Source organism: Lissotriton vulgaris, chromosome 9 (assembly GCF_964263255.1).
Source record: "Lissotriton vulgaris chromosome 9, aLisVul1.2, whole genome shotgun sequence".
NCBI classification, from domain to species: Eukaryota; Metazoa; Chordata; class Amphibia; order Caudata; family Salamandridae; genus Lissotriton; species Lissotriton vulgaris.
Genome location: NC_141697.1, coordinates 27,894,812 through 27,921,831, shown reverse-complemented (window position 1 = coordinate 27,921,831; position 27,020 = coordinate 27,894,812). Strand labels below are relative to the sequence as shown.

Below are 27,020 nucleotides of genomic sequence, written 5' to 3'. Positions count from 1 at the left end.
GGGGTCAGCCTTTATCTGGCGCCTCCGGCGCTCTCTGCGCGTCACGGGCGCGCTGCTGGCAGAGGGAATGCTGGGGAGTGTGGTCCGGTCTCTCGGGACGCCTCCCTCGCCTCCCGGCGTGTGCCGCTGCGTTCGCTGCTCCCGCCGTTCCCCTCACGGCAATGCCCGATGGCAACAAGGTCAGGTAAGCGTGGTGTTCCCCCACTGGGCTCCCGGGGGGTCAGCCTTTATCTGGCGCCTCCGGCGCTCTCTGCGCGTCACGGGCGCGCTGCTGGCAGAGGGAATGCTGGGGAGTGTGGTCCGGTCTCTCGGGACGCCTCCCTCGCCTCCCGGCGTGTGCCGCTGCGTTCGCTGCTCCCGCCGTTCCCCTCACGGCAATGCCCGATGGCAACAAGGTCAGGTAAGCGTGGTGTTCCCCCACTGGGCTCCCGGGGGGTCAGCCTTTATCTGGCGCCTCCGGCGCTCTCTGCGCGTCACGGGCGCGCTGCTGGCAGAGGGAATGCTGGGGAGTGTGGTCCTGTCTCTCGGGACGCCTCCCTCGCCTCCCGGCGTGTGCCGCTGCGTTCGCTGCTCCCGCCGTTCCCCTCACGGCAATGCCCGATGGCAACAAGGTCAGGTAAGCGTGGTGTTCCCCCACTGGGCTCCCGGGGGGTCAGCCTTTATCTGGCGCCTCCGGCGCTCTCTGCGCTTCACGGGCGCGCTGCTGGCAGAGGGAATGCTGGGGAGTGTGGTCCGGTCTCTCGGGATGCCTCCCTCGCCTCCCGGCGTGTGCCGCTGCGTTCGCTGCTCCCGCCGTTCCCCTCACGGCAATGCCCGATGGCAACAAGGTCAGGTAAGCGTGGTGTTCCCCCACTGGGCTCCCGGGGGGTCAGCCTTTATCTGGCGCCTCCGGCGCTCTCTGCGCATCACGGGCGCGCTGCTGGCAGAGGGAATGCTGGGGAGTGTGGTCCGGTCTCTCGGGACGCCTCCCTCGCCTCCCGGCGTGTGCCGCTGCGTTCGCTGCTCCCGCCGTTCCCCTCACGGCAATGCCCGATGGCAACAAGGTCAGGTAAGCGTGGTGTTCCCCCACTGGGCTCCCGGGGGTCAGCCTTTATCTGGCGCCTCCGGCGCTCTCTGCGCGTCACGGGCGCGCTGCTGGCAGAGGGAATGCTGGGAGTGTGGTCCGGTCTCTCGGGACGCCTCCCTCGCCTCCCGGCGTGTGCCGCTGCGTTCGCTGCTCCCGCCGTTCCCCTCACGGCAATGCCCGATGGCAACAAGGTCAGGTAAGCGTGGTGTTCCCCCACTGGGCTCCCGGGGGGTCAGCCTTTATCTGGCGCCTCCGGCGCTCTCTGCGCGTCATGGGCGCGCTGCTGGCAGAGGGAATGCTGGGGAGTGTGGTCCGGTCTCTCGGGACGCCTCCCGGCGTGTGCCGCTGCGTTCGCTGCTCCCGCCGTTCCCCTCACGGCAATGCCCGATGGCAACAAGGTCAGGTAAGCGTGGTGGTCATATAGGTGTTTTAACCTCATAGTGCACTGGAAAGAGAAGTGAGTTCAGCTGCTCACGTCTAACCTGGTAGAACTGCACATGCCAAGTGGGGGCTCTGAAGTTGTCCCAGGCCAAGCTCCAGCCTTCTTTCATCTTCGTGTCAAAGACCCCTTTTAGTTTGAGAGACTGAGTAGTGTGTGTTTAGATCAGAAGAAGGCGCCCTGTGGGAGTCTGATGCAGCGCCAGCTGTGAGGAGATTGGGTTTTTCCTTTGCATTCTGAAACTTATTGTGATGTTCTCATTACGATCGAGAACTACCAGTGCCAAGAAGCAAAGTCTAAAACAAAACGTGGTGATCTACTTAAAACAACAATGGCCAAATAAAGCTCTGCATTTATCAACAATCCCGGTTTTTGCATCCTTGTGTATCTATTTTGTGTTTCTCCAAACACCTTGTGAAACCCACTGTTGTTAGTTTATTCAGTTACATTATTTTCAACTGATATATGAATAATCTAGTTAAATGATCCACCTTTTTAAATGAAAGATGTAGTTTAATATACCTGTTCATAGCCAAAGTATTTAAAATACAATCTACAGTTTGGTGAAAATGAGACATTGCCTAAGTCTTTAGCAGTGGTGTTTAGAAACACACAAACGTGACGCAAGAAGTGTGAATATTCATATCATTGGCACCTCAATTCGAAAGCAACAGTTACAGTAGCCTTGTCTGAAATAAGTGGAAACTTTCAGAAACCTGTGCAAGCAGGAACTCATTTTGTTTATCTGCAACCCCTGCAAATAGCAAGTGCTGCCTGTCTGTTTGTATCTTCATCTTTGTGGCTCTGCCTTTGAATATCCGCTGCCCCGTGGAAGCTTGACTCTGGGCTCGATTCACAAAGGTGAACGAGACCTGACGTCAAACTTCATACCTGAAGTCTAAGTTTATACCTGACGTCTAAGTTTATACCTGAAGTCTAAGTTTATACCTGAAGTCTAAGTTTCGGCCTGAAGTCTAAGGGCCCAATTCACAAAGGTAGACGTAGACTTGACGTCTAAGTTTAGACCTGAAGTTGAAGTTTAGACCTGAAGTCTAAAGGCCCAGTTCACAAAGGTGAACATAGACCTTAAATCTAAGTTTAGACCTTAAGCCTAAGGGCCCGATTCACAAAGGTAAACTTAGACCTGAAGTTGAAGTTTAGACTTAAACTCTAAGGGCCCGATTTACAAAGGTAAATGTAGACCTGAAGTCGAAGTTAACACCTGAAGTCTAAGGGCCCAATTCACAAAGGTCAACGTAGACCTGAAGTCGAAGTTAACACCTGAAGTCTAAGGGCCCAATTCACAAAGGTCAACGTAGACCTGAATTCGAAGGGCCCAATTCACAAAGGTCAACGTAGACCTGAATTCGAAGGGCCCAATTCACAAAGGTCAACGTAGACCTAAAGCCTGAGGGCCAGATTCACAAAGGTCAATGTAAATCTGAAGTCTAAGTTTAGACCTGAAATCTAAGTTTACCTTTGTGAATTGGACACCTAGATTTCAAGTCTAAACATAGACTTCATGTCTAAGTTCACCTTTGTGTTTTAGGGCCTCTGATTCTACATGAAAAGCAAGAGACGAGTTCAAAGGCAGCCTGCAAAACGTTCTCTGCAGGAACAAACTTCCGTCTGAAAGATTTATTGTTTCAGGCAAACTTTCTTCCAACAGAGAGTCAAATATAAATGTGGCAACCGTATTTCTAACCAAGCTACATGTCTGTAGAGATGTCGGGATAAGTCCAGCTTGTGTGAGTGTCACATTCAATGCGTGACACTTGTCAGGCCTGACTCTGTCATTGTCTTTTGTCGCAGGAGCTGTGATTGTCTCCACACCGCAAGACGTGGCTCTCATCGATGCCCGCAGAGGAGTGGAGATGTTCCGCAAAGTCAATGTGCCGGTTAGTGTCCACCTGGCCCTCTCTTCTGGTCAGCAGGGGGGAATCGGAGTCCCTGCGTTCCACTCTGTTGGTGAAGCGCTTCAGAAACCCTAATGCCCCATGATACTCTCCTCCCCTGCACTCCTGCTAGGACCGAGATGACCCGCTCTTTTCCTTGGCTCTGCAGGTTCTGGGGCTTGTGCAGAACATGAGTGTCTTCCAGTGCCCGAAGTGTAGTCACGAGACGCATATCTTTGGAGCCGGGGGTGCAGAGAAGCTGGCGCAGACCATCGGCGTGGACTTCCTAGGTGAGATTAGGACTTCTTTGGTATTCATGATCCGTTTGTTCCATTGTCTGTGTGCCATATCTTAGAATGATTCTGACTTGTTCCTCCATATGCTTATGAGATCCTTATAATGTGCCCTTTATAACTGGATTACAAATGCACGCACGCATTACTAAAGCCCAATAAAAAACATTCAAGCATTATTTTATAGTGAATAGAAAACATTTTTTGTTTTTAACAACCTACATCTAGTAAACATAAGACTTACAATGATGTATTATTTGTACCTGAGCAGAAAGGTGTACACCTACCTAAATGATAAGATGTACATTAAGCAGGGCACATAATATGTACAGAAATGTACACGAGGTCCCTTCCGTTGTACAGGACAGGTGTTTTATTAAGGAAATTCTAGGCAGCTTGTGGCACCAGTTATGCGCCCATTGCCAGCGAAGGGGAGGGGCGACAAGATGTTTTCCTGTAGCGCCAGCCCTGCTTTCATGCATGTTAGACACGTCTAGACTGTTGCACTAGTGTTCACTTAGCTGTTCACAGAGATCGAGATAGCCACTCTTCCAGCCGCTTCCAGTATAAGCCAGTCTCCATAGAGCCTTGTCATGTACTTGGACGGGTAGAGAGAAACAGAATGCAGCTAGTCTTTTCTTGCCTTCACTTTGCTTAGCCTTCAAATCTGAGAAGAAATCGTGTTGTTTGTGACAGTGGTACCTACTGGGGGGTAGTTTGAAGTATTAATCAACAACTGATGAGACCCAGTAGGTGTTAGTATGAGGTTTTATCCGACCACCAAAGAATGACCAAAGGTGACACCAAATAGGTGTCAGTATGAGGCTTTAATCCACCACCAAAGAATGATGTAAGCTGACTCCCAGTAGGTGTAAGTATGAGGTTTTAATCGACCACCAAAGATTGATCCAAGCTGAGAATCAGTAGGTTTTAGTATGAGGTTTGAAGTGACTACCAACAAATGAACAAAGACGCAGGGCTTCTGCAAAGATGTGGTGTGTTTTTAAAAATGCCGAATTAAATGCAAGTGAAGAAAGTTCCACGCGGAGGATATTGACCCAAATTCCAAACATTATTCTGAAAGCACCCCAAGCCCTCCTGCGACCTCCAGCAAGCCCACCTGAAGGAGGAGTGGCTAGCCTGGCAGGTGGCCTGAGGGGTGTCTGCTTTGAATATCCTGGTCTGGGCTGAGGAGCGGTTCAGAGACGGCTTCTTTCTGTGAAATGGAAAAAGCCCATGAAGCTGCATGATTGAAAAGTCTTTCGTTATTGACATCCGACTGTGTGATGCTGTACAGTACAGGGTTCAATTACTCTTGCATTGCTGATGTGCTCAGCCTTGGGTTTTGCTTGGTGGTATCTTTTTCTCGTTTTCTTTTATATTTTATGTTCTTCAACTGAAGCTCGCTACTGAACACAGGGGTGAAGTCTAAAGGGAGCTTAGTGAGGAGACACGGGCAACTTTTAAGGTCCAGCAGACGTCATTTCCTGCCACGGAACCTATGTATTCTCTCTGCTCCCAACTCTGGTCACATCAGGTGCATTATACAAAGAAGACATTTACTAACACAGAGAGGCGAGACCTCGCCACCCCTGAGTATGAGAGAGAAGCAGGAAGGTGACTGGCAATCAGTGCATGGCACAGGCAGCTTACACGTCAGCTATCCATAGCAAACAAATGCACCAGCGCACGTCATTTCCAGTACCTATAGTCCCTGTGCATTCAGCACCATTTTTCAGTGTACGTCAGTCCAATAGAGCCTCGTGATGTAGACAAGTTTAAGATTTTATTTCTTTTAAAATCAAGTACTTCACAGCCGACGCGCGATTCGCCCCCAACGGGCTTCCTCAAGGCTGTAAATCATATACAAAAGAATTAATTACAGTCTATTTTCTATTATCATAATCACTTATAAACAATTTACAATCAAAGTGATTTGTGTCTCCATCACCATCATAGAATCCTGTGTGTAACAAATAACACAACCACCAAGAATAAATACATACAAAATATAAAATATATTTCATGCTTTTAATCTTGTCTCAGATGCCTACGCCCACATATCACCTGCAACACTATAGAGAGGACAGCCACCACGTGAAACCACCAATAAAATACCAAACAAGTGCCTTATAGATTCCAGTGCGTGACCCCAACGTAAAACCTAATGCCAACCTAATGTTCAAACACCACCTCGCCTCACATCATGCTATGTGAGCCGTCAAAAACATCCCGGTATTCTACATATATGTCTTGGATGCGCTCACCGGATTTCCAATATGCTCAGTGCTGCGTCTACCAACACTTGTTAAATTCAAAAGTCCTGTAAAACGAATCCTCATTTTATGACACAATGCAGTATTAAAAGCAGAATGCATCGCTCCCCCATGCCGCAGGCCTGTGTTCAGTGGCAGCACGCGGCGGCACGTGGTAGTAATGCAGCCGCCACTTGTGTCCTGTGCCTTCCTGACCGTGGCATGCCTGATCTGAGGTTCCTAAACTCACCCCCCAACCCTTGTGCTTGCAGGAGACATCCCTCTGCACCTCACCATAAGGGAGACGTCGGACCAGGGCCGGCCTGTGGTGGTGTCCCAGCCTGACAGCAATGAGGTAAGAAACTTGCACCACCGTCCACAGTGTGTCTGTCTGTTTGGTGAGTGTCTGATGTCCCTTAATGAGGGCCTATCTGACTGCTTGATGATTATAACAGATGACAGCGCCCCCTGAGGGTAGGATGTGGAGTTTTCAACTTAGCACCCTCTCTGTGGTTGCGCGAGTTGAGCGCCTAAGCAATGAGTAGACAAAGATGTATAGGACGGGTAGCCTTTCCCCTGCCAACCTAATGTGAGGTCAGGGGCTCCCTAAAACTCAATGGTACCCCCTCATTGAGGTAAACTGGTAGCAGAATTAAGAAGTCTTCAGCTAGTACTGGAGGCTGAACACAGCCTTCAAACTGGAGCACAGAGGGCGACAGATGGCACAGTCCAGTGGAGGGGGCTTCATCTGGCTGCTCCCCTCCCCTTCTGTTTCAGGGTGGCACCCTGGTGTGAAGTCCATGGTCTAGGATGGGCGCCTCAGGGGGAAACCAGAGCTCTGCAGGTGTTAGAAGAGGCCTGGATAGTCTGACCTGGGCTGGGGGGCACACTGGGGCTGCTGTCCTAGGCCTCCAGCCTCCCAGGACTCAAAGGCCTCACTCCCAGCCTTATACTGAGGATTAAAGCAGGTGGAACAGAACAAGTAGATTATGTAAGTGTGGTGATTGCTGTTATCCTGCTGTATTTACAGTGGTGCAGAGACAAGGAAGAACAGTGCTAGTCTCAGGTCGTGCTGGGGGCTAGGGCTCTGGTCGTGCTTGGGGGCTGGAGTTATGGTTGTGCTGAGGGTCTGGTGGTACTTGGGGGGCTGGGCATCTGGTCGTGCTTGGGGGCTGGGGTTCTGGTCGAGCTCGGGGGCTCTGATCATCCTTGAGGGTCGGGACTCTTGTGCTGGGGGTGGGGTGGGGGGGGGGGCTTGCGTTCTAATCGTGCTTGGAAACTGGGGCTGTGGTCATGCTCGGGATAGGGCAGTCGACTACCTTTACACACTTTCTAGCCAAAAAAGGCCCAGCTTTCATCAAGAGTATCTTGATGGCTCCAACGCTCTTAAACCTTTAAGTGGAATTTCCAAATGAAACATTGAGGGGCATTGATTTGAGTTTCAATACACTCATGAGAGACTGCTATATTTAAAAATAAGTTATGAACAAAACCTGAGCATACTGAAAAAGACATCGCAAGTACTCATTCTTAGCTCTGAAATCAATTCCTAAAACGAAATCCAGACAAAATAGACCCTATTCTTCACACCTAATAAGAACATCACTCCTGTTTACATTCTGATCGTGGACTCAAACACTCTTCTTAACAAGCCATTGAGTATAGAAACATGTGACCTCTCTGGGGTTTGCTGTTGAGTTAAAATCCTTCTTGATGGTCAGAAAAGGTACATAGCCAAGAATGCTCAGTGGTAACTCCATACTTCACACAACCAAAAGTACCTGGTCCCAACTCAAGACCGTAAGACCGTTTTGCTGTCACGTCCCTCAGCGCCAGTTTATACTGCAATAGCCTCATATTGGTGTAGCAGAGTCTTTATATTACAAGGACTTTATCCTCTATCAAGGGGTGTCCATTGCATCGCCACCAGATGTAGGTGTGCCAACTTGAAAGACAATATTTTCCTAAGTTCTCATATTGAACAACATGAGAATCTGGCAGTATTGGACATCATCACAGTGGGACGGGCCTGTATTGGATGCTAATTATTTGTTGCCCAGATATATACAGTGCACCGCTTTTAACGTTATACTATACTAGATGGGGAACAGCTCTCAGAAGGGAACCCTTTATCTCAAAAAACTTATGGAGGGGCTTCACTCCATCCCAACTTAGTGCCCTGAAGAAGTCCTTTATAAGGACGAAACGCGTCTGTTGTTCGTTGTGTTGAATGCCGTGTTTTATACGAAATGAAAATGAAATAATAAAAGAGAAAGAAAAAAGAGAATACTGAAGAACTCTCTGTTTTCTGGATATGGACAATTGATTTGTTCTTGTTGATAAAGTGTTTTGGGTGGTGCACCTTTGTTTCTTTTGTAAATTGCTAAGTCCCTGTTGGGAACAAGTACTGTGACGGTGGGTACTAAACAGTGTGCACACATTTCCCACCCAATTTAGTGGGTACATTACTTATAGAGCATAAAAATCGGGTTAAGTGCTGGTAGCCAGAAGGCTCCACTGTCAGTTCTTTGTTTGTTTAAGATCTTGGTAAAGGCCTTGGTTCTTTCTTGACTCAAATTCAGAATTGCACTGCTCACTCGTAAGTCTGAACAAAACTTTCTCCGAAGGCAGTCCTGAATGTAGCAGCAAGATCTCTAGTATATAGAAGACTGATTACATCTTACCTATTCTGAAACCTCTGCACTGGCTTCCAGTGGGCTGACAATGTATCCTTAGGTCTACACGCATTAGATGTAAAGCCCTTCAAAGTAACTCTCCTAATAACCTGCACAGAAATGAAAGACCCCAGGCAAAGACTGTTCAAGGAACACAGAAGTGCTGACTCTAGAAATTAAGACATTTTAGAAACATGCAGGGGTGACATTTGTTCCCGGGTTCTGTCTCAAGAATATGGACCTTCTTTCCCACAGCACTTTGAACAGCACCTTCTGGCATCCAATAAAGGGATGAAAGAACTCATTCGTAGCCGTGCATTCATTCACACAGGAGCATTCCCCTGCTTTGAGAACATCCTATTGAACTCTGAACTAGAACAAAGAGCAAAGGTTACTTGAAATAACTCTTCCCTTCATACAGTAATCTGAAAGGTACCCAACATTTAAAGGAAATGCTCTGAAGAAGCCTGATTTACCACTCCTATCTTTGTACCGGGCACCAGCATGTGAAGTCAGTTGAATCTTCTTCAGTTGTTAGTATGTCTGCAACTACCCATGTCAGAACCCCTTCCAGAGGGCCACAGGGCAAGCAGAGGTTACTGGGCCCAACTGTGGGAATTGAAGTCTTACACTTCTGATGTCTGGGCCAAGTACTCGTTAAACATTTGACTCTCAGGAATAGCTTGGTCTGGGCAGTCCAAAGCTCCCTCGGGGGAGGTGGATACAGGGGAGTGAACACTGGCACACAACTCAAAATGCACACAGCAGCACACACCTATAAATCATTGTCCAGCCAAATACTCACTTTCATGGAAAAAGAAAAGTAATTTATTTCTACCGGTATTAACACAAAGTTAAAATACGACATTCACAAACAGCTGAGGCCAGGGCTCTAGTGTTTTATTAGGCTGTATCCTGGGGCCCACTCCCTCCTCGCAATAGTGGTTATTCTCCATTCACTATAGGCAAGATCCAGGACAATCCCCACCCATAGTCCGAGTCTTTTGAAGTCAACAGTGTTCCAGCGCCACAATGCTAACTAGCATGCAAGATCCCCCAAGGCAGACTGGCCTGAAATCAATCTTACCCGCACCTGCAGGCTGGGAGCGTCTGGAGATACTGAGTGCGCCCCATCCACGGGCACTTGGAGTGGAGGCGGTGATGCAGCGATCCTGAAGCAGGTCCCTGGCCTTGATGACAGTGATGTTGTTCCCACAGTGACCTCACTTCTCTGGTGGGGGTGGTAGATCAGTTGGCGTGTATTATTTCTCCCGGTGACTCCTTTTGGCAGACAGGGTCACTATATCTTTCCTGTGCAAGGTCTCCGGCCCACTCGGCACAGCGAAGTCCTCAGTGGCGGCGGCTCCACACTACGGATGGTCTCTGACCTGATCTGGGCAATGATGCATACGACTAAGTTCACGGCAACCCTCCTCTTAACATATGATCGGTGGAGCAGTGGTTTCCTCTAACATATGATCAGTGCAGCAGGGGTTTCCTCTAACATACGATGGGTGGAGCAGCGGTTTCCTCTAACATACAATCGGTGCAGCAGGGGTTTCCTCTCACATACGATCGGTGCAGCAGGGGTTTCCTCTAACATTCGATCGGTGGAGCAGCGGTTACCTCTAACATATGATCAGTGCAGCAGGGGTTTACGACCACCTCGCAGTGGGAATCCACTCAACACAGCTCCCCACTGGACCTCACTCCCTCCAATGCTTTCCTCTTCCTCACAGGGCACACTGGTCTTGGCAAGCAGGCAGGCTATGGTGCTCCAGGCTCTGGGCAGGTGGTCATGGATTCCCTGGGAGATGACCCCTCACCCAGGTGGGAGACTGGCATGCCTGGGCCTCCAGTCCTGGTCATGGGCAGAAGCCTTTTAGAGCTTCCCCTCCTCACACAACCCATCTGGCTGCTCTGCAAATGACAATTTTGGAGCATGCATGTTCCACCATAAGCGTGGAAGGGTATACTCAGATGTGAGTCCCTTGCTTATTGCACCATCAGGATTCAAGCAAGCCGGGCCGAAGACGGCTGAAATGCCAGAAACCGGTCCCCGGAAGCTTGTTTCCTTCCCAGTATAAGAATTGGCTTGGTAGTTTGGTTTGCCCTGTTCCCATCATGCACTGGGACAGGAACAGACTAATTTGCATGTAGCCAGGTTCTGAGCTGGGATGGTGCAGTGAGCTAAAAAACGGTGATGGATCAAGCCCTGATCTTTGGACTGGGTAAGAGTGGTCTGCCTAATTCAGACACTCTGTTCATCACCACCCCCTTTTCTGAATCGTTTTTGTCCACCATAAGCGTCCAAGGGTATACTCAGATGTGAGTCCCTTGCTCATTGCACCATCAGGATTCAAGCAAGCCGGGCCGAAGACGGCTGAAATGCCAGAAACCGGTCCCCGGAAGCTTGTTTCCTTCCCAGTATAAGAATTGGCTTGGTAGTTTGGTTTGCCCTGTTCCCATCATGCACTGGGACAGGAACAGACTAATTTGCATGTAGCCAGGTTCTGAGCTGGGATGGTGCAGTGAGCTAAAAAACGGTGATGGATCAAGCCCTGATCTTTGGACTGGGTAAGAGTGGTCTGCTTAATTTAGACACTCTGTTCATCACCACCCCCTTTTCTGAATCGTTTTTGTCCACCATAAGCGTGGAAGGGTATACTCAGATGTGAGTCCCTTGCTCATTGCACCATCAGGATTCAAGCAAGCCGTGCCGAAGACGGCTGAAATGCCAGAAACCGGTCCCCGGAAGCTTGTTTCCTTCCCAGTATAAGAATTGGCTTGGTAGTTTGGTTTGCCCTGTTCCCATGATGCACTGGGCTAGGGACAGACTAATTTGCATATAGCCAGGTTCTGAGCTGGGATGGTGCAGTGAGCTAAAAAACGGTGATGGATCAAGCCCTGATCTTTGGACTGGGTAAGAGTGGTCTGCTTAATTCAGACACTCTGTTCATCACCACCCCCTTTTCTGAATCGTTATCTCCAGGTAAAGGCAGTAGCCTTTCACTACTATGAGGGTAGTGCTTTGAGCGCCCCTCCCGGTCCAGCAAGACGGCAATCCGTGAGACTGGCCTATGTCATGGTGCACACGTATGATCCATGTTCGCCTATGACAAAACAATCAGCATTAGGGATCCAGACATCAGTACAGTTGTCGCACTCGGGCAGGGGTACACATCATTTACCATACAGGGGACCTTTTCATTCCAGCAACTGTACCATGTGCTGTTAGTTTTCTTGTTACCTGTGGGTGCTGCTGTTTAATCCTATTCAGTGTGCGTGGGCATTGTTCTGTGTAAAGCACTCTGACATCGACAATGGCATAGTCCACAGTATAAAAAACATAAATAAATAATGGTTGGCACATGGAGCGCTTTCCAATGAGGATGGCCTGAGTTTGCGCCTCCTCTGACTGCAAAGCACCGAGCTCGCGCTCCCTGGTTGATCTTGGAGTCCAGCTGAGGGCCTGATCAGGCTGGTTGGAGCATCATCGGAGAAGGGCCACAATGGACTGGACATGGACTCCTATGGTAAAGGCCTTTGCCACTCTGTTCACTGGCTGCTGTTGGCCCTTGGAAGCCCCCTCCAAAGAGACTGCTGCTTACACCAGCCTGTGCTGCGGCCATGCTACACTGAGTGATAGGAGGGAGGGAGGGAGCGCCGTGTGAGCACGAGACGATGAGTCTGGAAGCAGACTTGTGTGACCGCCTACCACGCATGCAGAGCCCTAGGTGCATTATTTCAAAGTAAAGTTGTGGTAATTTGTGCGATGAACAACCGGTCTTGTTCAGAGCCGTCAAGGTTCAGCCATGACACAGCTTAAAGGCCTCCTCCCATCTCGTCAATCTTTATTTACAGCATTGGTAAGGGACTGGAAAGGTGATGTGATTTCGTGGTAAGTCATTATCTGTAGAACCAGGCGATAAACTAGCCTACATCCTTTTTAGCAGCCATGGCAGACTATCCTCGGTATAGGCCGCTGTTACTTGCAGGGTGCTTCCACTGGACACCCGGCTCTCCCCTACACTCAGTCTTTGGTGCAAAGCTACTGACTAGTGGTTTTGGGTAGGCCCTTTTAAGACTTGTACCAAGGGACGCTGCCAGGTAATGTGAGCAACGCGTGTGCTGGCACCCAGGAGACAGAGCTAGGATCCTGGCTTCTCCACTAGGCCACCTCTGTTACACTCAGAATTGTTGATTATCTTATTGATGACGTCTGTGCAAGTTTATTTGTATCAAGTGTGTTAATGATGGGGACCCTCCGGTTCTAGTGGCGGTGAGTTGGGACTCGATGTTGTAACACGCCCTCTAGATGCTGGTCACACCTACTCTTCACACAACGAAAGTGAGCGCTCCTTTAGCTACTGAATTCTGCCTTTTTTACAACATTTGTTTGATAGTGTTCCATTGCCATCATATCTCTCTGCCACTCTAACCCTAACTCTCAAATTGGAATTAGCTGCTTCTAGAAGGGTGCTGAACCCCAGTATTCAGCCCTGTATGTAATGTATCATATTTACTTTCTGAGGAGCTGCATATCAGAAGGTGATGTCAAGCAAAGGGGAAATACATCAATAGAAAACAAAATAAGACTAAAATGAAAGACAACAGGAACAGTGTAAAATAAAGTAAATCAATATAAAAAACAAAGAAAGGAAAAAAAGTACAAAATGAAGGTAAAATTGTAGATAGCGGGGGATATCGAAATGCACTATTAAATAATTATGCAGACAAAAGAAGCATAAGGGAATTTGAATAAAATGTGGGAAATTACCAGGGCAATAAAAATGGTAATACAACAACATGAACAAAAATAGAAGTAGTAAAACCATATATGAACAAGGCAAAGAAAAAGACAATAAAAGAAAGTAAAACCTGAAAGTGAAGCTTGAGTAAAACAGAGGAAAACAACTAGGGAACGGAAAGGAGAAAATGTAAACATACACAAAATGTAAAACAAGCACTGGCAAAGCCAATAGTTCTCGTCAGTGCCCAAGCTATTGGCCTTGTCAATGTGACTGTCTTTTAGCCATGTTATCTAGCAGCACGTCTGCATGCGCTTTCTAGTTGAGACCTAAAAAGAGACAGATTTTTTTGTGATAGAAAGTGTACTTCTGTCATCTGGTTGTGCTGTGTGGATCCACTTGTCTCAGTAATAATACTTAAGTAAATAACATTGAGCAAAAGTTCACACTCAGCCGTTTCCCCCCCATTGTTTTGTATTTCCAGGCCAGAGCTTACCTGAAGATTGCTGCCGAGGTCGTACGGAGATTATCCTGAGCGCCGCGCTATCCTGTGCTTCCAGATGGATGGGGTAGCCGGGCTCCCCATGAAGCGCATTGAAGCCACAGCACCCTGCTGGCTGGGAGACTCCTTTGTGAATCTGAAACATGAAGGGGGCTTGTGTGGGGTATAGATCTGTGGGACAAGCTCATGTCTGGTGTAACCAAGACTGAATTAAGGCTTTTGTTTCGCCTTGTTGATGACCTAGAGTAAGAGGCCTGCAGAGTGGGTTGGAAGCCAGGCATGAGAGATCTCAACCGGTTGGACAGCATGAGAGGTTGGTCACTGAAAGAGCGCATTTGGTTGGTTGACCAGCGCATTGAGCATTATCAGTAGAAAAGACGGAGTGTACCTTTATATGTCCTTGAACGGTCAGGCCTGAAAAGTCTTCTGGTTGGAGTGACTGTCCTGTCACTGGAGAGCCCGCTGGGGACCCCTGGGAGTCACCGGTCACAGGTTCGAATCTTTAGATTCACTAGTTCAAGTTTCTGATGCATAAACTGATGAGGTTCCATTTGTTTGTTCAAATTCTTTATATAAAAATTGCCAGATTGTAATTGTTATAAAATGTCCGTTACCTACATAGAGAAAGCGCATTTGTAGAGCTGTTGTTCTCTTGCCGGGGTGGTGTGTGTGGCAGGGACAATGGGGCATGTTTGAAACACGGTGCATCGGAGCATGGAAGGGGGCTGGCCAGGGTGGGCCAGTGTGACTGGAATCATGGCAAAATGGCTTGTCCACCCGCAGCGATCCAGTGCTGGCCATGGAATAACCATGGATGCCGGGATCAAGATTTGTCAATAAATATATCTGAGCAGTGTAGGCCTTTGATTATTTGCATGAAGCAGTTCTGCTTAGTAATATCAGGAAGTCTGAGGGCCACAGTAAGGGGAACAAAGATGCTGTAAGGAAGTGCTGGCCACTCTCAGGGCAATGAAGAGGGCCAGAGACACAAGGAACAGGAGCACTCACAGGGGTGTCACAGGTGCAGAGACGAAGTAAGCAGACCCTCACTACAGCATAACTTGCAGGGGCAGCGGTGGGAGGTTCCAGATCTCAGCAGTGTCCTAATATGAGGGAGCCGGGTCGCAGGACTGGAGAAGGCAGATCCTTTACACCCCAGGCGTCTACCTACTTCTCCTCTCGAGGTCGCAGCAGTAGAACCGTACCCATAGTCCTGGGGTCTACCTACTTTTCCTCTCGAGGTCGCAGCAGCAGAACCGTACCCATAGTCCTGGGGTCTACCTACTTCTCCTCTCCAGGTCGCAGCAGCAGAACCGTACCCATAGTCCTGGGGTCTACCTACTTCTCCTCTCCAGGTCGCAGCAGCAGCACCGTCCCCATAGGCCTGGGGTCTACCTACTTCTCCTCTTGAGGTCGCAGCAGTTCAACCGTGCTCATAGTCCTGGGGTCTACCTACTTCTCCTCTCGAGGTCGCAGCAGCAGAACCGTACCCATAGTCCTGGCGTCTACCTACTTCTCTCGAGGTCGCAGCAGCAGAACCGTACCCATAGTCCTGGGGTCTACCTACTTCTCCTCTCCAGGTCGCAGCAGTAGAACCGTACCCATAGTCCTGGCGTCTACCTACTTCTCCTCTCCAGGTCGCAGCAGTAGAACCGTACCCATAGTCCTGGCGTCTACCTACTTCTCCTCTCGAGGTCGCAGCAGCAGAACCGTACCCATAGTCCTGGCGTCTACCTACTTCTCTCCAGGTCGCAGCAGTAGAACCGTACCCATAGTCCTAGGGTCTACCTATTTCTCCTCTCCAGGTCGCAGTAGTAGAACCGTGCCCATAGTCCTGGGGTCTACCTACTTCTCCTCTCGAGGTCGCAGCAGTAGAACCGTCCCTATAGTCCTGGGGTCTACCTACTTCTCCTCTCGAGGTCGCAGCAGTAGAACCGTACCCATAGTCCTGGGGTCTACCTACTTCTCCTCTCGAGGTCGCAGCAGTAGAACCGTACCCATAGTCCTGGCGTCTACCTACTTCTCATCTCAAGGTCGCAGCAGTAGAACCGTACCCATAGTCCTGGGGTCTACCTACTTCTCCTCTCGAGGTCGCAGCAGTAGAACCGTACCCATAGTCCTGGGGTCTACCTACTTCTCCTCTGCAGGTCGCACCAGTAGAACTGTGCCCATAGTCCTGGGGTCTACCTACTTCTCCTCTCGAGGTCGCAGCAGTAGAACCGTACCCATAGTCCTGGGGTCTACCTACTTCTCCTCTCGAGGTCGCAGCAGCAGAACCGTACCCATAGTCCTGGCGTCTACCTACTTCTCCTCTCGAGGTCGCAGCAGTAGAACCGTACCCATAGTCCTGGGGTCTATCTACTTCTCCTCTCCAGGTCGCAGCAGCAGAACCGTACCCATAGTCCTGGGGTCTACCTACTTCTCCTCTTGAGGTCGCAGCAGTAGAACCGTACCCATAGTTCTGGGGTCTACCTACTTCTCCTCTCGAGGTTGCAGCAGTAGAACCGTACCCATAGTCCTGGGGTCTACCTACTTCTCCTCTCCAGGTCGCAGCAGCAGAACCGTACCCATAGTCCTGGGGTCTACCTACTTCTCCTCTCGAGGTCGCAGCAGCAGAACCGTACCCATAGTTCTGGGGTCTACCTACTTCTCCTCTGGAGGTCGCAGCAGTAGAACCGTACCCATAGTCCTGGGGTCTACCTACTTCTCCTCTCGAGGTCGCAGCAATAGAACCGTACCCATAGTTCTGGGGTCTACCTACTTCTCCTCTCGAGGTTGCAGCAGCAGAACCGTACCCATAGTCCTGGGGTCTACCTACTTCTCCTTTCGAGGTCGCAGCAGTGGAACCGTGCCCATAGTCCTGGGGTCTACCTACTTCTCCTCTCCAGGTCGCAGCAGCAGAACCGTACCCATAGTCCTGGGGTCTACCTACTTCTCCTCTCCAGGTCGCAGCAGCAGAACCGTACCCATAGTCCTGGCGTCTACCTACTTCTCCTCTCGAGGTCGCAGCAGTAGAACCGTACCCATAGTCCTGGGGTCTACCTACTTTTCCTCTCGAGGTCGCAGCAGCAGAACCGTACCCATAGTCCTGGCGTCTACCTACTTCTCCTCTCCAGGTCGCAGCAGCAGAACCGTACCCAGAGTCCTGGGGTCTACCTACCTCTGCTCTCGAGGTCGCAGCAGTAGAACCGTACCCATAGCCCTGGGGTCTACCTACCTCTGCTCTCGAGGTCGCAGCAGTAGAACCGTACCCATAGCCCTGGGGTCTACCTACTTCTCCTCTCCAGGTCGCAGCAGTAGAACGGTACCCATAGTCCTGGGGTCTACCTACTTCTCCTCTCCAGGTCGCAGCAGTAGAACCGTACCCATAGTCCTGGGGTCTACCTACTTCTCTCCAGGTCGCAGCAGTAGAACCGTACCCATAGTCCTGGGGTCTACCTACTTCTCCTCTCGAGGTCGCAGCAATAGAACCGTACCCATAGTTCTGGGGTCTACCTACTTCTCCTCTCGAGGTTGCAGCAGCAGAACCGTACCCATAGTCCTGGGGTCTACCTACTTCTCCTTTCGAGGTCGCAGCAGTGGAACCGTGCCCATAGTCCTGGGGTCTACCTACTTCTCCTCTCCAGGTCGCAGCAGCAGAACCGTACCCATAGTCCTGGGGTCTACCTACTTCTCCTCTCCAGGTCGCAGCAGCAGAACCGTACCCATAGTCCTGGCGTCTACCTACTTCTCCTCTCGAGGTCGCAGCAGTAGAACCGTACCCATAGTCCTGGGGTCTACCTACTTTTCCTCTCGAGGTCGCAGCAGCAGAACCGTACCCATAGTCCTGGCGTCTACCTACTTCTCCTCTCCAGGTCGCAGCAGCAGAACCGTACCCAGAGTCCTGGGGTCTACCTACCTCTGCTCTCGAGGTCGCAGCAGTAGAACCGTACCCATAGCCCTGGGGTCTACCTACTTCTCCTCTCCAGGTCGCAGCAGCAGAACCGTACCCATAGTCCTGGCGTCTACCTACTTCTCCTCTCGAGGTCGCAGCAGCAGAACCGTACCCATAGTCCTGGGGTCTACCTACTTCTCCTCTCGAGGTCGCAGCAGTAGAACGGTACCCATAGTCCTGGGGTCTACCTACTTCTCCTCTCCAGGTCGCAGCAGTAGAACCGTACCCATAGTCCTGGGGTCTACCTACTTCTCTCCAGGTCGCAGCAGCAGAACCGTACCCATAGTCCTGGGGTACTTCTGCTACCCCATCGCCGGCAGCTGACGTTTCTACATCTGATCCCAGCTTTACTCTCAATTATCCAGAGCTCTTCCATGTTAAAGGTGAACCTGTCTGTGCCAAAGGGATCAGTTTAGGTCCAGTGCAGTGGAAGTTGCCCTCCAGCCTCAGCCAACTGGGCACTGAGATTCAAAGTTGGCCCCAAGTTTTGTGGGCAGCAGGTTTCCTCAGATGAGCCACAGCTCTCTGCCAACCAGCTCCTAAGGCAGTTGTCACTCTGGGATTGTGGACAGGGGACCAGGCGGCCTCTGCCCCCCTGTGATGCTGCTGGGCTCTTCTCCAGGCACTCGCGTCAGAGGATGGTGGCCACAGGCAGGCCCTCAGGTGTGCCCATGGCCACGGGACGGTCTTCAGTGTGGCTCCTCCGAAGCCACAGGCTTGTCATCTGGAACTGGGCTAGTCCAGCAGAAATAAACCCAACCGACTGTTCCGGCTCCATTGAATGGATGTCATTTCAAACCACACATGCACTTGGCTTTACAATGATGTCTGGGGGTAGGGAGGCGAAGAGGGCAACAATGCAGGGGGACAGGAAGGAAAAATCCTATGGAGAAACCACAGTCTTATGTGTTACATGCATAGAGGGGTATATCCAACCTAAAGGTACTGTGTCGCATGTACTTTCACATAGTGGCATTTACAATTAGGGTGAGTTATCGCCGCAGTCAGGACAGACAGTCTAGATTTATGCAGGGAGAGCCAGTACGCAGTCTTCATGCTGGGGCACAGGTAAAAAAACAAACCGATACCCCACATCTATCAATCAGCTGCTTTCAAGTGTTAGTTGTCTCATGGCCTGGACATGGGATCGTCGGTCACCCATGTTACAACGGGTACCACTGTCAGCCGCATAGAGCAGTCAACTCTGTTGGTGAGGATACCACAGTAATGTAGAATACTTGTTGGGGACCTCAGTACGTCGGTGTTCTGCACCCAGAAGTACTGTGGTGTCACAGAAAGGGCCAGAGACGCTTGCACGACCAATTTGATGACACAGGTCATGCCTGAGCACATGTAGGCTTACCACAGGTGAGATCTCAAGAGGGCGTTCCTTCATTTGCATGGGGGGGGGATCTCAATCCAAATGAAGAAACACTTCGACCCTGTGCTCCCGCCTGTTATGTTAGTTTATAACACGCACAAATCACCCAGGAAGGGTTTTCTAGGCCCAGCCCAGCCCAGACGTGGGTGCAGATGGAAAGGAGCTGTAGGGAGGCATACTGACTGTGACCGTTAGTGCACCCCCTTGGGTGTCCCGTGAAAGAGAGCCTAAGGGACCCCACGGGCATCTCTCTGCAGGCTGGTTGTAGTTACTCAATGCTCCTGCCTGTAGGTGAAATTTGTAGCAGGGGTTCCAGCTCCTCTCAGGCTATCTAAGGTAGATGAGCACCAGTATGGCGAGCTCCAGTAGTGTTGTGCTCAGACCCCAGCCAGAGTGGCACCCTGCACATGTGAGGGGGAAGAGATGCCGCGTTTGGTCGGTTGATGCCCTCACAGGACAAGAGCAGATCAGCCTCCCTCGTGTTATCCTGCTGTCGTCACCCCCCACCCATGGGAGCCCAATACTGTTCTTAGATCCCAGAAACCCTTGTTCTTTTAATTCTCTGTAAGGAGGCATGTGCCTGACCTAGAATTTCCTCCCAAAACACTACCACTTTCATTATTAGTAGTGAATGACATTCCAAGTAAAAAAAGATACAATGTGGAGAAAGGAGGCTCACCCTGCTTCCATCATTTGGGTAGGATAACAGCATGGCACCGATGCCTTCCTATAGGCTCGCTCTGATTCATTGGCACCACTGGTCAACAGCTCGGGACCCAGACGGGATGATGGACTCAGGTGGGCCCTTCACCTGTCTGTGAAAGGGCATGTGGGTGCCCTAGCCGCCGGAGACTGCCGCTGCTCACCTCGCTCATCAGTAGGCTAGCCCTTGCTCATTGGGTCTCCTTCATGCCATACTGTTTAATTTGGAAGTTGCCATCGTGCAACTGGAGCTGTGGCAGGGATCATACAGAGCAGCTGTGATGTGGCCAGGGACCCGGATACATTTTTGAGTTTGTGGGATGCATGAGGGTTTATCCACTGGGTGTTTGCTGCAAACTTGCCATCATGGCAGCCCTGAGAAGGTGGACCAGCTTAAGAGCTCACACAGACCACTGATGAACGCCCCTCTGCTCCGCTCAACAGGGTCATGATTTCTTGGTTGCCCCCGCAGTGGCACGAATACAGTTTATAAATCTGCTGTAAATGAATCTGCACACCTTTTGTGGAAGTAGGTTCCTCTTGGAGTAACTAATCTGTAGAGATGGGTCTCACTCCTCCTTCAGGGTATCACACAACCATTGGTGAAAGCAGAGAAGGGTCTCACTCCTCCTTCAGGGTATCACACAACCATTGGTGAAAGCAGAGAAGGGCCTCACTCCTTCAGGGTATCACACAACCATTGGTGAAAGCAGATAAGGATCTCACTCCTCCTTCAGGGTATCACACAACCATTGGTGAAAGCAGAGAAGGGTCTCACTCCTCCTTCAGGGTATCACACAACCATTGGTGAAAGCAGAGAAGGTGTCAGGGATCAGCCTATCTTGTCATCAAGACGCAGCAAATGTTTTCGCTCCACAAACCAATGTAGATCTTGCAATCAGACAACAAACAGGACAGACACCATATATGTACTACCAGCTCCACAGTCCTGCACTGCGTTCTACCCAACATACACCGCATCAGACCAAGCCGGGGAGCAGTGATGATTTGAATGAAACCTGTGTTGTGTTGCGATTGGGTTATTTTGGACTGTGAGGACCTCTACCTCTTCCTTTCCAAATACCCACATTGCTTTGTGCTATTCTTGAAGCGGTTACTCTTTGAATCCTGGATGCACGTGTTTCTGAAGCAAGTGTGAGATCTGTTGCAGCTACAACATGAGCAGTCGCTCTTGTTAGGGTTCCTGTGAAAGGCCAGGGCCAGGAATGATTGAATAAATAAAGTACTTGTTAAATGCAGAGGATTGCCCGGAAGCTCTGTGGCACTAGGAACTGAATTCACTAAAGCCAAGAGAATATTCGAAAGAACAGGTGGGCTTTGAGTGCCCCTGAAGAGGGCTGTGGTTCTCGATGGGCGTAGTTGGGGAGATGATTCTTCCATGGAGTAGGTGGGATAACAGAAGAGGAGCGACATCCACACGGAGCTCGAAGGAATCTCAGAACAGAGAGTGGAGCGGAGGGGGCTGTTCAGGACACATCTGATCAATTTACCTTGAGAGATGTCACGGCCAGTTCCATGAAAGGCTCTGTTCATGGAAAGAAGGGCTCCTTAACATGGATATGTTGGACGCCCAGAAGCCAGCGGAGCTTCTTATGTGTTTCAGAGACGTCATCAAATTTCAGGAAATTATGGAAAAGTAAAGCCATATTCTGACCTCCATGAAGTTTTTTGATCGATCAGGCAAATCCAGATGGCAAGAATTTGCATAATCAAAACTAGATCTAATGCTGCTGGGCCAGAGAATAAGGAGTCTGTAAGGACTCATTTCTATTTCTATTTTCTATTTAGGGGGTTTTGTAAAGCGCTTGGTGACGCACAGCGGCGTGTCCCCGCGCTGAGGAGCAGATACTTACTGGAACCTACAGGAGCGGAATACCTTACTGTACGAATAGTGCAGTTTTAAGCTTGGCTCTAAAGATTAGTTCTGATGGTTCTAGTCGCAATGCCATGGGTAGTTTGTTCCATCTAGAAGCTGCAAGGTACCTAAAGGATCTTCCGCCCATCCGTGCTCTAGACACCTTGGGGATAGCCAGGAGTCCTGAGCCAGAAGATCTCAGGGTGCGGGACGGCTCGTAAGACGTCAGCAGTCCTTTCAAAGGGAGAGGAGACCTCCCATTGATGATCCGATGGCACGTGCATAGTGCTTTGAATTCTACCCTGCTTCTGATCGGGAGCCAATGCAAAGACCGGAGGGCCGCTGAAGATGCGGCTCTTCTGGGTAGTCTAAGCACTAGTCGGGCAGCGGCATTATGTAAGACCGTAGGCGGCTCAAATTCTTCTCCAAGGTCCCTAAATAGAGAAGATTGCCATAGTCCATCTTTGATGTAACTAGTGCGTGCACCAGAGTTTGACGGGCTCTCACAGGTAAAAACTTCAATGCCTTCCTGAGACTTTTGAGGGTCCCGAAGCATGATCCGACCACCCGATTGATCTGGGGGCCATTAAAGGTCAGGTCAGTATCAAACCAGATGCCCAAGTTCTTTGCTTTCTGGCACGGGATGGGTGTTGGACCTAGGCAAGACGGCCACCATGCCGACGTCCATGCCGATTGGCATCCCCCCACGACCAGCACCTCGGTCTTGCCTCCGTTGAGCTTGAGACAATTGGCGGACATCCAGGCAGCTAGATTTTGCATGCAAGCTCTGAAGATGTCCGCCGAAAGACCGGGTGCACGCGACAGGGAGATGACCAACTGCGTGCCGTCGGCATACGACACCATTCGGAGGCCGTAACTCTCTACTAAGGTGGCAATCGGGGCAACATAAAGATTAAAAAGTGTTGGACACAGGGACGAGCACTGCGGCACCCCCTGGTCCAAAGAGATTCGCTCAGAGTAATGGTCACCTTGCCTCACTTGAAAACCTCGGCCTGCAAGAAATGAATAAATCCATTTCAGCGCTGCCCCTCTCACCCCACCTTTGTTCCGACACTGTAGCAAGATGGAGTGTGCTCCAGTGTCGAACGCCGCGCTGAGGTCTAAGAGGATACAAGCCATGGTTTGTCCCTCGTCAGCACCTTGCCTGAGGGTTTCGGTAGCCCTGAGAAGGGCAGACTCCGTAGAATGACGGGGCCGAAATCCGAATTGGGTAGGGTGAAGAAGGTTGCTTTCCTCCACATATTTCATTAGCTGTTTGTTTACCACCTTCTCCGCTACCTTAGAAAAATAAGGCAGCAGAGAAATGGGGCGTAGATTGTCCAGCTTCTCAAAGCTAATGTTGGGCTTCTTGCGGAGGGGAAGCACCACAGCCTGTTTCCAATCCTCAGGTATAGAACTAGATCGGAAGGAGACATATAGCAAGTGCCTGATGTAGGGTTCAAGTGTCTCCAGACTGTCACTCAACCTTTTTGGGGATGCGGGATCTCGAGGGGAGCCAGATTTAACAGATCTGCAAATTTTAACTAAATCCTCCGGTAAGGGGATAGTAAAATTGAGTAGCAGATTTTGATCGGCTTCATCTCCTACTGGGTCTGCAGGCTCTTCCGCTACAGGTGGTATATCGGGAAAAGCAGAATAAATCTTAGACACTTTGTCTCCAAAGTAGTTGGCAATGCGATTGCATGCTGCTACTGAGTGGTCTTCATCTTGAGTAAAGGTTTTTGGGGTGGCTAGGGACTTATATATGCTGAACAGTTCCCTGGCAGAATTCTCTGCCCCGTGGATTCTGTCTGCATAGTATGTGGCTTTCTCTATCCGGATTTTGTTATGATAGGTACGTCTCTTAGTGAGATAGGCCTCTTTCATCCGGTCATCATATGCCACTCTCCATTGTCTTTCTGCTCGTTTACAGTCCCTTTTGGCGCAGCGCAGCACCTCGCTGAACCAGGGAGCAGTTCTTTGTCTGTGGACACCTTCGGTTGACCGGCCCAATGGGGCTGTGCAGTCCAGAGCAGCCGTGATGCGGTCATTGAGCAATTTATTTGCCGTTGCCACGTCATTGCCTCCTGGGGGCCCTTCCGCGGTAAGAGCCTTATTAAACTCTAGCAGGGAGAATCTTGCCCACCTGCGTCGAGGGTAGTTGAGAGGGGTGGGAGCGATAGCTTTATGCTTGGGCAAGTGAATAACGAATGGAACAAAAAAGTGATCTGTCCAGGGCAGGGGCACTGGGGGAGCAACTAAGACATCCTCCCAATTGGCAAATATAGGGTCTAGCAGATGCCCACGATTACGTGTTGGAAGCTGCCCCTTTAGCTCTCGCTGTAGGGTGTGAAGTTCTTCCCGGAACTCCACCGCTCCTTTGTCTAGTGTGTCTTCCAGGTGTGTGTTTAAGTCTCCCAACAACAGAAACTTGTCCCTCCTTATCGCTGTTTCTGTGACACACTCTAAAAGATTGCCTTTAAATCTGGACATAGGTCCCGGTTGGCGATAAACTAGCAGACCCTTTACAGTCATGCTCCCGTCGATTGTTATGGTGAAAACACCCGCCTCACATCCTGCCAGATTAACTGGTTCTAGTTTGCAGGCCCATTGCTGTTTAAAGGCGATTGCAAGTCCGCCTCCTCTGCCTACCGGTCTGTCCAGGCACACCATCTGATAGTCATCTGGTAAGGCCTGAATGATATCGGGATCAGAGTTGGCATCAAGCCAAGTTTCTGTAATAAACAGCAGATCAGGATGTTTATCAATGAGAAGGTCATATACATCGTGTTTATGACAGCTAAGCGACCTCACATTAATGAGGACGCAGGACAGCGAGGAGTTCGTAGCCCTGATGTCTGCTAGCGCTGTGCTGAAGCGGAATTGGCAGTGACTACACCCTTCATTCTCCCCTACCCTTACGCTGTGGTGGCCAGGAGTGCACACATTAGAGGAAAAACGTACTAATTCACTCCTGCTCCAGGTGAATCTACAATCCGGGCCAGGGGTTGGGGCCCTGGGCCGTGTCCGGTCGCGGACGGGCGCAGACGGGCTTGGCTTAGGCGCGGCTTCGGCGCGCATCCGGCGCGCCCGCTGCGCCAGCCCGCTGCGCCGTCTGGTCGGGATACACATTATATAGGGTGTGAGGAGGGTGGGAGGGCGGCGCGACTAGAGCGCACCCCCAGCCCTACCTAAAATGGCGCCCACCGCCGCCAACAGCAAATCACACAAGACGGCTGGGCGAGGCAGAGAAAAGGAAAATCAGCGTGTTAGAGAGATGTTAGTGTGCCTAGATAAATTCCCCAATTAAAAATTCTATTTAGAACCCCCAAGTAAAAATCAGAAAAAACGCTGTCTTTGCAGCTTAAAAACACAGTTTCACTAGTAAATATGCCAGCAAGTAGGTTCCAGATAAAAACGCTTGCAGCCCTAGTGTCTCTCGCTAGGGAGAGCTCTAAAATAGGCAGCGAGGGCTTCAATGAGCAGCTCTAAATAGCCTGGGAGGGCGGGAGGGCGGCGCGACTAGAGCACACCCCCAGCCCTACCTAAAATGGCGCCCACCGCCGCCAACAGCAAATCACACAAGACGGCAAATGACCCATAAACAGATCTTCCATTGTGGAGGGATGAAGCTCTATGAAATTTCCATTCATACAGCGTTAGATGACGGAAAGACAGAAAATAAGGGTGTCCAGAATTTTGGAAACCGGGTTACTGCTGGAACAGGCAATTTCTGGTTGGCTGAGGCAATGCCCCAGCCAGGCAGAACCTACCAGTTTCGTCTAAGGCGGGTGATAATACTCACTGTATAACCTGTGCTCACCCTTGGGTAGCTTGGCACTGAGCAGTCAGAATTATCACAGAGGCAATGTGTAAAGCATTGGCACAGCACTCACGATAAATACTCTGAGCATCACAAAAGAGACTAACGTTTGTAATCAACACACAATAATCAACACAACATGAACATCATGTATTTCTGGACATAAATCACACTTGGAAATATGACTAGCAGTACTAGGACCAAGCGTGTTGACATGACATCAGTAGTTTGCAGACAGACTTGGGCAAGATCCTATTCTACCCCCCCTCCCCCCCGCACCCTTATGGGGTGCAACACGTTGTCAAACCTAGGCCTACCCCGGCAATTCTTATAAGTCAATACCACACAGTAATAGGATGCTCCCCAAGTGGCAACGATATCCGAAATATGTATATACAAAGAATTATAACACGTTTAAGCAGCACCGCGGGCTGAGGCGCATGAGTAAAACTAATGTCAAATTTAGTGTTCTTCTGACAAGATATGAACATATAAAGGCACACTGCCGGCCAGTGTTGTTGCTCATAGGCGGTCTGCTGACTCTCACTCACACACAGACTCCCTCAGCACTGATACATGGTGCAATGGGTATCAGGCACGTCCGTATGGAACGCGCCCGTACACATATGCACCAGCACTTTAATGCGGTGCCCCTGATATCCAGCAGGTCAATTGATAGCACACTGCTGATCCCGTCACCCAAGCCTCCCTCCACCATCCTACTTACCCGACCACCCTATTCCCACGGATTAGAGTTAACCCGCCCTCCCCCCGGATACTAGGCCAGACTCAGCCAAATTCACACTTAGTCAGAGTCCCAGGGAAGAAGGTGGGGGTAGATAACAGAACTAATTAGGAGGCAGTCGTATAATGAGGGTTTGGCCATCACTCTGGAAGTTCACCCACAGGATGCGGAGCAGAAGCTGGCTAAGGGCAATAGTCAGTCATCCAAAAGGGTTCCACAAGGGGCCTTCTGGCACCAGCCAGGTTCTGCAAAGCATAGGGGTGGTCACGCAATCTCTTGAACCTCTTCTGATGTCTTCTTGGAAGCATTAATTCGACCCAGTTAATCACTCTGACCGGATCCTGGCAATACTACCTGGCACACTATGTTGTCAGGGGCCGGGTGCAGAGAGGGCAGTTAGCCTGCTGCACTAGGGAACCCAAAAGGAACAATCAATGAATGAGGAATGAAGCAGAGGGGGCCTCTCGGAAGAAGGAGGTACCCGTCACACACACACGTTGATCAGCGTGCACCCAGGCAATCCTGACACAACGTCTGGTGCGCTGTGATACGAGTCACACCAGACAATTCCGGTCACACCCAACGATGAGTTGCAAATGTGGAACTTCCCTGGAAATGAAGCACAGCGTCTGATCCGCGTTTCTCCGAATCGCATCAGACAGTTCCAGTCACACACAACAAAG

At 50.2% G+C, this 27,020-nt stretch overlaps 1 protein-coding gene across 3 annotated transcripts in view; it reads left to right on the top strand.

Annotated features, from left to right (window-relative positions):
• NUBPL (NUBP iron-sulfur cluster assembly factor, mitochondrial) overlaps positions 1-14,733 on the top strand; it is a 74,618-nt gene extending 59,885 nt beyond the window's left edge. For all 3 annotated transcript variants that reach the window (XM_086936956.1, XM_086936957.1, XM_086936958.1), the window contains exons 8-11: positions 3,318-3,403; positions 3,570-3,690; positions 6,221-6,303; positions 13,859-14,733. In XM_086936956.1, the coding sequence (XP_086793082.1) occupies positions 3,318-3,403; positions 3,570-3,690; positions 6,221-6,303; positions 13,859-13,909 (341 nt within the window). In that variant the 3' untranslated portion in view covers positions 13,910-14,733. The remainder of the gene's footprint in view (positions 1-3,317; positions 3,404-3,569; positions 3,691-6,220; positions 6,304-13,858) is intronic.
• The last annotated feature ends 12,287 nt before the right edge of the window (positions 14,734-27,020 follow it).